Consider the following 13,248-nt stretch of genomic DNA (forward strand, 5'->3'; position numbering starts at 1 on the left):
TGACATCTTCATGATGAAATATCTTTGATGTTTGATCTCTTATTTTGGAAAGTTAAAGTGTTGACTTCAAATGTATTTGTACTATCTCTCTCTCTACTGAACTATTGAAGAATATAAGAAGAATTGATCAAGTGTTTCCCCACATTGGGGTTTGTCCCTGGTTGGCGCCACATGTTTATGTTTATGTTCTATCTACACTTTACTATCATGCTGATGTGATTGCTAATTTGGAATTGATATTGAGCTAAAATGGAAAAAATGAAGTAAATTGCTCTAAGCATAGAACATGCCTAAAATTAACAACTAGCCCTTGGAGGGCTCATGTATCAAAGAAGGAAAATTACTATTGTAAATTTTAAATGTCTAAAAGCCTCCAAGTGATGGGTTGGCCAGCTAGCTATAAGTCGGCCTAGAAAGGCCCAATTCGTCCTCCATGAAAGCCTATATGAGGAGACTCATACTCCTCATTTGAAGATAGATCCAGGAAGGAAGAATCTAGCTGATCCAGCATAAAGAAGGAAGATATGTCCAATGAATTTTCTGTAAGAAGTGGAGAAAAATTTTGGAGGCCAGTGAAGGAAGGAAGATGTGATTTTTTTGTTGCCATTGCTCACATGTGCGAGTTCTTGGAGGAAGACCTAGGGTTTCCTTAGTCTACTCTTTGCAAAGAATTAATTTGGGGTTTGGTTGGTTCATCACTTGGTTTGGCTTGGGTATTGGTCTTGGAAGTCTTCATTGGACAGATTCTATAAGAAGAGATATTTTTTGGGGTTTTTCCCTCTTGGGGTTTTTCCCTAGCTTGGAGCCTACTTCTAGTGTTCTTGTGTTTTCTTGATCTTCTTGTTGCCATTTGTCTTGATGTTATTCAGGCTAAAGAATGAAGTTAATATCCTATTCTAATGCACAAGAAAATGTCAAAGATATAAGAGAAATCAATGTAAAAGAAGCCCTAATTATATGCCCTAGATTTCTCAACATGGTATCAGAGCAAGATTCTTGATCTAAGGGCAGAAAGAAGATCGTTCTAGCACATTTTCATCTCAAGAGGAAGATCTATCCTAATATGAATTTGTGGTGGCTTCAAGATCCATTTCCTAGGCATATCTTCTAGCCCTAGTTACAGATAAGGCCACAGTAGTATGAGTAGAAGCGAGATCATTTAAGGAGCACTTAAGTCTGTTCCATAAGGAGCGGGTTGGTGAGGAAGTAACCCTCTGCAGATCACATCATTTGGCAGAGAAAACACAACTATGTGGAGTCTCCCATTAAGCCCTAGTACCTGTAACAAGACCGGAGGCCTAATCTCCAAGGATGAAGGCACACAAAGATCTATTCTTGAGCGAAGGCTAGATTAAGCAAGGCTGCATTCCCTGGCAAAGAGATTGCAGACCTTTATTCAATCCTACCAAGCTGCAGAGCTAACTTTCAAGAGCGAAGCCATAACAAGGCTATCTGTGGAAGGACGAAAGGTTGGTCAAGTCAATCAAAGGAGACCACAACTTTTGGCATAGGAGCGAAGGTCATAGAGAGACCTCAGAAGGTCTGCCATCTCCTCCAAATTTCTGAAGAAAACCGTCGCATTTCTAGTATGCACTCAAACAAATTTATTTAAAGGTATGATCTGTGTTTTGGCATTTTCTCTGAGGATCCAGATGCTCCATCCATATGTCAAGATACTGTCTTGTGAATAAGTAATTGCAACCCTATACTTGATCCCAAACTTGGTTCGTTGAAGGGATATTTGGCATAAGCCTCATCTTCTAGTTTATGATCAAGTACGTCGAAATTGTCAAGGATAGTGTCATACTGTGCATCTTGGAATTAAAGAAGAAATATGAGTTCAAGGGTTGAAGGACAGATCAAAGGTTGAAGGACATGTTCTGAGTATGAGGGTTACAAAAGAGACCGAAGTTCTGAAGCATTCTATTATGGTCAAAGCGAAAACCGTACCTAGAGAAGATTTGGATTAAAGACAGTTCTGTGCATATATTTGGCTCGTTGAACATATGTTCAAATTCTAAAGGAGAGTATTACGGTCATTCTCTTCATACCTGTGCATAAAGATAAATTTGCATTTTGGGCGTAGTTATCTTGTTGAGAAGTGCTGAGATCATGTAGACATGTGCATCTAATTTTGCTAAAGAAATCCCTAGAGCGAGCTCTCTAGACCTATTAAAGAGGCATATTCTCCTTGCGCGAGTAAGAGGCACGTTGACCTATGTGAGAAGAATCAGTATATATATAAATATACATAGTATGATCTACAATCACCAGTAAGGCCGAAATTCAATAGCAAAGGTGCATTTATTTAACAAGTGGTAATGTTGTTATTAAAAGAGCTGCTCCATATTGGTATCAAGAGTCTCTATTTGAGAAACCCTAACCCTAGGGTATATACTTCAGTAAATAATATATAATGAGTTTGGTCACATTAGAAAAGGCTTGCTACAGGCAGAAAGTTATGGTCACATAATTGTGACAGTGACACCATAAATGTGATTATTGAAAATTATTATAAGTCACTAGAGGACTCTTAGCATAAGAAGCATTAATATACTTGTAGCTATCAGTCTTGTGTGACACTTGTGTATTTCAAGATGGAACAATAGTTAAATTTTGAGAGAGACATCAGTCCAAAGACAATGACTAGGGTCTTTGTGGCAATCATATACTTGAAGAAAGGTTTTCGATGAGCAGATAAGTACAGTGAAGAATATCTCGAGTTGATGCACACCTTAAGGCAGAACGATGAAGAGACCATGGCATCCAGAATTGCAGGCCACCATGACAAAGGTATGTAACCATAAGTTATGTATGACATATTTTAATGGGTCCAACATGAACTGCTGTAGGGTGGCTCTAGGGTTTGTTGTTAAAAGTTTGCTAATAAATCCCTAGTCGCATTAGAACCCTGATCTTGTTCCCTCATAGGGTTTGTGTATCATCTAGGGCTCATGTATATGGTTAAGGCTGATGAGTTAAACATGGATCCATTGGTCTAGGGTTGGTACTGGAAAACCCTAGGAGCCCATCCTCTAACTCTCCATAGTAACCCTAGATTGAAAATTGATATCATGCTTTTTGTACTTTGCTTGGGTGTACTTGTCAAGGAATTCTGTAGGTACAGGAAGTAAAGGAAGAAGGATGAGCAAATCCTCAATTTTGGCAAGCATGATGGAAGGAGGGAACTGTAAGGACCCTTGGACACTCTAATACTATGGATGCTTGGAAGAAAAGAATTGGTAGCAGTGACAAAAGGATTCATGAACCTGATATTTAACTGATGACATTTCATCTTGCTAAATTAAAGTAGGGCATGTAGTTGCATTGGTAGAATGAATGACATCATGGTTTGTAGCATGTAGCATTTGAATATTTTCGAATGTATGTTCTGGCAGTCATCTAGCTGGTATTGAAAGATTATGTTGCAATGTTGTGAAAGGATCATGTATGAATCCTCCCTTGTGATGTCATGGAGTGATTTCTTCTAGGAAGAATGACCATGATGATATCACCATTATTGTCTATATGTTTTTGGAGCAGGTCTCTTAGGAGCTTGCTGGTTCAGTTGCAACATAATGAGATGAAATGCAGGATTAGATGACTGGCTGAAGCATGATATTTTGCTGAAGACTCTGATGATGAGTGAAGGAAGACCATGATGCTGATGATGACATGATACTCTCTACACGATCCTGCTATGTGAAGAATGTGTAATAGTCATGATGTGATTACGTTGGGTTGCTGCCTTGGCACTTGGTCCGAAGGAGCTGCTGTATACCACGATGACTGATGTGATAACAAGTTGCAGATGGTTCGATGATCATGCCCTCGTCAATCACTTTCTTGATGTTTAGAGGGAGCTAGGTTCCAGCTCGATGATGATTGGTTTGAGACATGACATATGTAGACTGATGATGTGGAAAGTGATGGTGTACCATGTTTTGATGATGATACTGCATATAGAGGGCTCTGTGATGTTCAGAGAAAGCTCGCACATGTGATGATGATGATAGAGCCCTGAGAGCTACTATCATAGTCACTGATGATGGACATCTCTCCCTGGTTAAGAGGGAGTGACATATATGTTTCTTTGCTTCATGTATCATGCACTAGAGCGAGACTAACAACCGTAAGTCTTAGTGAAGGCCATGATGAGAGAATGGCGTCTGGAGGATTGGGTAAGCATCTGAGACAGATACTTCTTGAGGATTTGGAATCCACAATAGGAAGCAGTCTGGTGATTGACACTCTTTGAGGATCTGACAGGGTATCCAAGACGAGTGGTCGAGGAGGATCAATATTCTTTGAGGATTAGGAATCCAAGATAAAAATAGTCCTAGAGGGACATAGCTAGTGAACATCCCAATGGGGTATGTGCCCTGAGAGGTAGTGTATGTCCCATGTAAAGCCTCCCAGCATTTTGCTCTGATCTATTGAGAGATAGAGCTTGTTAGTCAAGGCCTTGCTATGTTGACAATGTTGGTACATTGATCATAATTTTGATGCTTAAGATGGCTTACCAATCCGACTCTTCTTATGAGAATGTTCCAATGGAAGTACTATCCTTGTACCTGTTGTCAGTGATGAATACCTCCCTAGTTAAGAGGGAGTGTTGAAAAATGTAACTAGGTTCAGTCTTCATTTATTGTACTAGGTCATGACTTGATGATGTACTTGTCAAAAGAAAATGTAATTATTGATGTACTTGTCAAAAGGAAAAAGAAAAGAAATTATTTGTAAAAGAAAAATATTATTATTGTAAGTGGGTTTCTTGCCCATCTTGTTGTGGTCCTAGGTCAAAGCACCCATTGAGTGCTCTAGGGGTCTTGTTGACAAGTCAAAGGGTCAAGGTCATGATGTACTAGCCCTTGGAGGGCTCATGTATCAAAGAAGGAAAATTATTATTGTAAATTTTAATGTCTAGAAGCCTCCAAGTGATGGGTCAGCCAGCTAGCCAGCTACAAGTTGGTCTAGAAAGGCCCAATTCGTCCTCCATGAAAGCCTATATAAGGAGACTCGTCCTCCTCATTTGAAGATAGATCCAAGAAGGAAGAATCTATCTGATCTAGTGAAAAGAAGGAAGATCTGTCTAGCGAATTTTCTGTAAGAAGTGGAGCAAAATTTTGGAGGCCAGCGAAGGAAGGAAGATGTGATTTTTCTGTTGCCATTGCTCACATGTGTGAGTTCTTGGAGGAAGACCTAGGGTTTCCTCAGTCTGCTCTTTTCAGAGAAGTAATTTGGGGTTTGGCTGGCTCATCAGTTGGTTTGGCTTGGGTATTGGTCTTGGCCTTGGAAGTCTTCATTGGACAGATTCTATAAGAAGAGATATTTTTCTGGGTTTTCCCCTCTTGAGAATTTGCCTTGGCTTGGAGCCTACTTCTGCTGTTCTTGTGTTTTCTTGATCTTTTTGTTGGTATTTGTCTTGATGTTAATCAGAACTAAAAAATGAAGTTAATATCCTAATCTAATGCACAAGAAAATGTCAAAGATACAAGAGAAATCAATGTAAAAGAAGCCCTAATTATATGCCCTAGATTTCTCAAGATTAAGTACAAAAGGACGAGTTTTGGGCTTAGAAAACTTGAGAGGCTGTAAAGACTATTATCCCCAGCATATATGGGCGTGAGTGGATCCTGGCATGCTTTCTTACCAACAAGCACAAATTTCCATTAGACCATAGAATCATGTCTCTGATCCACTTAGCATTGATCCTCTCTTTCACTTTTTAAACTACTGCCTTTTCTGATTACTGACCAATTTTTCTGTATCTATTGTCTAGTTGCATCGATTGTGAGTTTGATTTAACGTGTCTGCTTAACCCATCCAATTTTAGTTTCTCTATTTCAAGTCTCTTTTTGGACCTTTGTTGTTCACAACTTTTTCATACTTTGACTTGTGTCCAATTTTGATTGATGGTACGTTTGATTGGATCTGTTCATTACAAAGCGTCAAATGCATGAGTCTTCTTTCCACAGATGGAACACGGCCTAAAGCTTGGAACCTTTGCATGTTGGAAATTGGAAGGCTCTACACATCTGACAATATTTTCAACTTTCTTTAGATGTTTATCTTCCTTAATAACAGAGATAATTGCAAAGAGCATAATGGAAAATGATGAGTTAGAATATATATATATATATATATATGAGAGTAGTTCAGGTAGTTACTTCTGCACAGGACAAAGTGTCTAGACGTGTGGAAGTCACTCAATTGACCCTTGACTTTAACAATTACTTTAATCATTAAATTAATTGACTTTTATAAAGATAAAATGAGTTAATATAATGAAATGCAAAGGTTGTTTGCATTAGTGAATTAGATGAATCTCAATTGTTGATCTCATGTGATATTGATATCTGATTTCAACTGTCAATCACTTGAGATTAGGGTTGTGGATTCAGTCAATAACTCAAACTTATAAAATGAATGCTAGGCTAAGGGAGAAGACACATCTTTGAGCACAAGACACAGTGAGATAGTGAGATCTCAGTGATTGGGTGAAGAAGGACATTCATCCAAGTGTGCAGCGTTTGAGGAAGAGTGGAAGGGGTAGCAAGGGAGAAGGATCCAGATCAGCCAAGTAAGATCTGTAGGGGGTTTGATCAACTTGATCATTTTCAGGTTTATTGTTGTGTTTGTGTTTTTCCGCAGAGGGCCATTATCCCATGAAGGGAGCCCTTGTATGCTGTTGGTTATTGTTAATGAAACAACAGAGTTTGAAGCGCAGAAGTCATGTGTGCATCTGTTTGAGATTAGTGTTGCTTCCACTCTTATTTATTTTATTTACGTGTTAAAATCTCAGCCTTTCTTTTTATTCAGTAGATTTGCATAATAATTTAACTTTTACAGCAAGAAATCTACTGGGAAATAGTTAGCCAGGTTGTTGGGGTTAGAAAATTAACAATATTGAGGGGCCTTCTTTGTATTTGCTTCACAGCTGTTTCATCCTTCCTGTTTGTCTCTGCACTGAAATCTTTGGAGGTAAATTTGTGTGCAAGGCTGTCACCAAAATTTCGAAGAAAGAAACTTGAAATTAATGGAAAGCGATAAAAAGATTGTTGTAAATGGGAAAGAAGGTTCATTCGCAGTATACCAAAGGTGACTAAGATGTCTTTATTGTTTGCAGAGATTCTGATGGAAAGGTTACCCAAGAGGAGGTAGCTGCAGCAGCTTTGTATGTCAAGGACATTCTCGGCCAGGAACCAGTGCAAAAATTAATTAGTGAGCTGGCCAAAGATACAGGTATATTGCTACAAGGAACCAAATAGTTACATACCATTTATATGTTGTAATTAAGCCAAGATAGAATGGAAAAGAATTTGTTTTTCATTTTTCTTAAACAGAGTTCAGAGCATAGTTTTGAAACTAAGTGCGTTCTGATTTTCTTTTGGTCGCTTTCTCTCATTGTAAAGACTGCTTGTTTCCTTATTCCATAAACAACAAAACATTGTATGGATATGTTGGTTATTTCCCATACTTGCTTTACCCTCATCTTGATGACCTCCTCTGTTACAAAGGAAAATCACCGTACCCATGCCCATATTACAAAATCGTTTAATCCTCATCGCAGCTGCACACGAAGCTGCATCAGCATGTAACCAAGCATAGTAGATTGTTTCAATCATTACGTAGCTATACACAAGGACACGTAAAGCTAACATAGCTTGCTTATTTGTGAACTTTTTACTGCCATGCTCTATTTTCCTGTATCTACTCTTTCAAGTTGACAATGAATTCTGACATCTTTTCTTTTCTACATGTACTTTTTGTCAACATAAGATGGGAAGATTCTGGTGGAGGATATTGTGAAGTTAGGGGTCAGAGTAAGTGACGAGGACGCTGAGCAGCAAGAAATGCAAATTCGTCATTAATGGGGTCCTGTTTCTTTGTCCATAGAAATAGATGGACAATTGTTTGAGAATATAAACTCTTATTTATATACGGATGAATCTTATATTGTAATGTAATTTCTTGCAGCACCATTAGACTGCACCATTCTTTACACTTATGGGATCAAAATGAATCCTAGACACACGTCTTTATCCCTGTTGACATTGGCACCTTAAAAGAATGCCATGAAAAATGTTTCTTTCTGGGCCATCTTTTATGTGGTCCGGATTGTTTTAATAAAATACCCAATTTAGTAGTGGTATTGTCTCCTATAGGTTATGATACATTATTTATGTCTTTCAGCAATTTTAAACGGTAATCTTTTTCCACGCAGTAGTTCATATATTCCAGATGCTTTTTTTTGTTATTTTATGATATTTGCGGGTTACTACTTTTGCTGTGCAAACAGATTTCAGTATCCAATATCTGATGAATTAGTAATTGAAAACTAGAGATTATGAACCTCTGAAGTTACCGAGGTATGAGTTTCTTGGTAAGATTGATTGTCATGTATGCATTTCCTAAATCATACTATACTTTGCTCAACAGATAAAACGTGATGTTTAAAAGATTTGGATGGTTTAGAAGGCAATATTCTAATTCTAATCATTGCAATATTTTCGTTGTTTTTTACAAGGATATCTTATATTTACAGGAAAATATCTACAATGATTGTTTAATCATTGCAATCATATAAGTTCTATATTTTAAAATACACATTTGCGTGGCTAGGGATGGGGCAGTGCCTGAGGTTATTGATATCAGCATGATTGATGAAATTTACTACCAGCATTCTAATTACATGTCACTTAGAAGCGCTAAACTGCATGCCTACTAGAAAATGGATGATATGCGTTGAAAAATACGTAGTCAAATAATAAATGTAACATGATGAGCTCGTATATGTTACTCTGTTGTCTCTTGCGTGTGGCATTGGCCATTTCTAATTTTTCACTCATGAACCTGGCCTTTCTTCTTGAATATCGAATCAGTTCAATTGTATGTCCTTGAAACACGTTGCTGCTTATGCGATAATTAAGGGTGCCTGCATTTACTGGGTGTGGTATAAAGGTATATTCCACATTGTGGAAGAAGGTTTAGTAACTCGAGAATCTTCGAAAACTTTGCAGCAGTTGTTAAATAACTTACCCACTTCTAGATTGTAAGTTTGTTGTTGCTAATGTGAAGTACCCTATATGTATATTATAAGTTGGTTCGATGTGAATATAGATAAAGAAGAGGTTAGTATCTTTTAATTTATATATATTATATATATATTATAATTACACTTAGGTTTAGAATTAAATACAACTGAAATCCTACGAGCAAGGTTGTTTCAGAAGGTTCTAGAGTTTGGCAGCTACCACGCCATCTAACCTAGACAAAAACTCGGCCTTTAACTAGGACTGTGTCGCTGCCTCGTTTGCACACCTAGGTTAGTATGAGAAAAATCTCCAACTCTACAAGGTGCCACGTGGTGACAAACTAAGAGATGGGGTTGTCACCTATTTCCAACTCTCTCCATTAAAGTTCTCTCCTAGTTAAAGCTAAGGGGGTGGTCACTAATGAAAGTTCGTGAATGAAATGTGAGTTTCTAGGAGATTAAATTAGATGGAAAGCTTATCAACAATAGTAAATTGATCTCACAATGTGAACAAGTAAAGAAATATATGAACAACTTTCAATAATTCATTCAAGAAAAATATGTCATCATAGACCAATGTTTAAACAATTAATTGCTCAAGGAAAATAACATGTCATTGTTCAAATGAAAAGGTAATGACAAACAATCATGCAAAAGAGAACAATGTTAGATGAAATATGAAATATCACTTGCAATATATAAATGGAATATTGTACTTGTAATTAAATGCTCAAGTAAAAGATAATATCATTCCATGATCATAAGCTAAACCATCAAGTGCATATGTTAACAATTTGGCAAGTAAAATTAGAATTACCAATATGGAAATCCACACAATTTACAAAATGCTACTTTGAAAGAAAGATAACTTGCAAATGAAATTCAAACGATCAAATAAAAGTGTTACTTGCACAATGTAAATAAATGTTGCACTTGCTAGAGGAATGCTCAAATGACAAGAGATAATGACATCAAGTAAACATGGGGCCATTCACCATAACAAGTACATGAAATAAATAATATTCCATGTAAATTTAAATGTACTCCAAGATGATTTAATTAGCATGAGAAGCAAATCTATCTAACGTAAAGTGCAATTATCTTGGTTAATTTTAAATTAAAGGCCTATCTAGGTGTACATTTTCTTTTGACTATTTTGAAACAAGTCTCTAATGTGAGTTGTGGGTTGTGGAGGGACACCCAGGAAAAGACAATTGAGTTTGTATTAACAATCCCTCCCCTCGAATATCCAACCACCCGATGCCATCGGCGCTGCAAAGACTATGGCTCTGACGACGGTAGGGTCACATGTTAACCACAAAAGATGGTCTATGTCCCTCAAGATGGTGAAAGAAAAATGTCCCTAAAAAGAGTATTTCAATCAAGCTTGTGCTTGGAGGCGAATTAAATTAGAAATGCACATTAGTGCTAAGAATGCCTAAATGAGATGCATGTGGATATTAGTGCTTATAATTCCAAAAGAAAGTATCGATACAAATGCCTCAAAGTAAGTGAAGTAATTGCTCAAAATAAGATTGTACCAATGACTTCAATTATGTCAAAATGGAAATAACCTAATATTATTCACAAGTTCCAAATAAAATTTTACAGTCGCAATAATTTGCTTGCAAGTAAATGAAATGATTGCTAGTTTGCAAATTGCTTCAAAGTAAAGTGCCTCCAAATGTACGATCAATAATCAAAGTAACAAATAAGCATAGGTTGACATCACATAATGAGACATTGTACTCCAAAGAGCTATGAAACAAATTCCTAAATAGATGAATTCAACTTGCCACATAAAACGTAAAGTATTTGCTTGCTCAAAAAATGTGCATGAATTGTAATAGGTTGCAAAATACAAATACTTAAGAAATGTAAGGCAAGTTGAAATGAAATTAGATATGGATGTTATGTGAGTTAGATTAATGAATCAAAAGTGTATGTAAATAAACTAAATAAGAAAGCTAGAAAAGAGAAATGCAAGTCAATCCACCCAAGAAAGTTCTCCCTCTAAATGAGAAGACAAGATATCATGGGATAAATCCCAAGCTCCCACAAGAAGTCAACCAGTGTTTATTAGATTTGTTACAAGAAAATGAGAAGCATGTAAGGGCCTTAAGGAAGTCTTTACAATGGAAATTTGACCATAGATTTTCCTTGATGAAAACTCAATACAAATAAGACCTAAGAAAGCCTTTTAAAATCTTAAAATTAAATACAAATTTCAGACTTGAAATGAGGAAGAATTAGCATAAGAATAGAGAGGATAAACCTCTCCTAAGGCCCACGACATAGAGAAAAAGAGGTGCAACCCTCTAAGGAACTCAACCTAGCTAAGAAAGGGTCTCGAAAAGGCTCACGACCTTGTTGTAAAGCTGCCCAACAAATGCAAGAGGTCCTGCAAAAGATGAGTTAGTGGTATTTTGCTAAGAATCTTTCCTCCAACTCGTTGCCAAAGTAAACTTGTATTGCTTCTCTAGGGGATGCAAAACAAATTCAAAAGTGTTGGGTCCCTATAATACTAGTGATTACCCCATTACTATTGTAGTTATACCCCTTATTTATATTGTTGTTCCCCTATTACCCCCATATTGTTATTTCTGTGCCCCATAGAATCCCTCTATTGTTATTTTTATGGCGTTATATTATTATTGTTAGGTCGGCTGGATTATATTGTGACTCCTTAGACTCCTATATAAAGAAAGGAGGTTTTTTCATTTGTATCATCAAATAATTGTTCATTTATGTAATGTAAAGGAGGTTGCCCCCTCGAAGAGGCTGAATTCTAAGGCGTTGATCTATCTTTTCTTGCGCTGGTTTCATAACATTTGGTATCAGAGCTTTGGATTCTAGGGTTTCGCTGCTCCAAACAGGTCATCGTGGAATTTTCGCTATAACTTTTTTCTGTGACGTTTCAGAAGTCGCAAAAAAAACCCATTTGAGAAGAAATCGCGTTGAACCTTGGGTCCGAATTTCAGAGTTTTTCGCGCGATGTTTGCGGAGATATGATCTGAGGAAGTTGGTCTTTTTGTAGACTTCTGAATTACATTCAAAACAGGTGACCTGGGGAAAATCGTCATAACTCTCTCTGAGAATTAGATTGAAATTTCGTAAAAAGATACAGAAAGAGGACGGATTGTAGTTTCTTGTGTATCTTTTTTAGAACCAAATATCGAAAATTGTATACGTGGCACTTCATACAAGTTCGCTCTTCTAGAAAGGTCTATAATCAGGTCATCTTGGGAGATTGTGCATAACTCTTTCTTGGAGAATCCAATTTGGATCAGACTAGTGGCATTGGAAAGAGGACACAGAGAGCTACTACAGGTCACAAATTCAGAACTAGATGATTGGAAAGTATAGAGATATATCAGAGGCAATATCAAGCTCCTACAAAGCGAAAAAAGGTGTGTAGATTTTTTTAAAATTTTTGCTTAAGCTTGGTTTGAAAATTTATTTTGAAGGAATTCAAAGGGCATAGTAGAGCATTATTATCGGTAACTGATGCCCCGAGGAAAGAAAATGCAAACACCTAGTAAGAAACCTGAAAGCTCTAGCATGACTCATGAAGAAGAGGAAGAAATGCTACATGATATATCAAAATTACAAGAACAAGTGCAACAAATGTCACGCTCACAAAAGTTAACAGAAGCTAAGGTAAATGGCGTGGAAGCTAAGATGAATGGCATGGAAGCTAAGATGGACAATTTAAAGATAGACTTGAACACAAATTTGAAGACAGGCATGGCATATTTGAAGACAGATTTGACAAATTTTCTACAAGAAATACTTACTAATGGTGAAAAGGTAGTAAAGGAAACTCATGATGAGAACAAAAGAAATGTTAATCATGATTCCATAGACGTTAATGTTGGATCGAAGAATCACCATATTCCAAAAATCGATATGAGGAAGTTTGATGGCAAGGATCCCGCCACATGGATATTACAGATGGAGCAATTCTTCGATCTCAATAATGTGCAAAATGCACAAAAGGTACGTATGGCAACTGTATATTTGGAACCAAATCAGTTTGTATGGTATCAATGGCTTTGTTCTCGTAAACAATTTATCACTTGGGAAATTTTTACGGAAGAATTGATAGCACATTATGAGAATACAAAAAGCAACACTTTTTTTAGCCAATTGATAAGTCTCAAACAAAAGGTTCAATAATGGAGCACATTGAGGAGTTCCAAAAATTGAAC

General features: G+C 36.9%; 1 protein-coding gene across 3 annotated transcripts in view; it reads left to right on the forward strand.

The window, feature by feature from the left end:
- Positions 1 to 8,157, forward strand: part of LOC149241810 (uncharacterized) — a 275,037-nt gene extending 266,880 nt beyond the window's left edge. For all 3 annotated transcript variants that reach the window (XM_089374056.1, XM_089374057.1, XM_089374055.1), the window contains 2 exons: positions 7,130 to 7,245; positions 7,783 to 8,157. In XM_089374056.1, the coding sequence (XP_089230182.1) occupies positions 7,130 to 7,245; positions 7,783 to 7,874 (208 nt within the window). In that variant the 3' untranslated portion in view covers positions 7,875 to 8,157. The remainder of the gene's footprint in view (positions 1 to 7,129; positions 7,246 to 7,782) is intronic.
- Positions 8,158 to 13,248: the final 5,091 nt, after the last annotated feature.

Source organism: Pinus tabuliformis, chromosome 8 (genome assembly GCF_031772625.1).
Source record: "Pinus tabuliformis cultivar Carrire ecotype Pingquan chromosome 8, CPIR1, whole genome shotgun sequence".
Classification (NCBI taxonomy): domain Eukaryota; kingdom Viridiplantae; phylum Streptophyta; class Pinopsida; order Pinales; family Pinaceae; genus Pinus; species Pinus tabuliformis.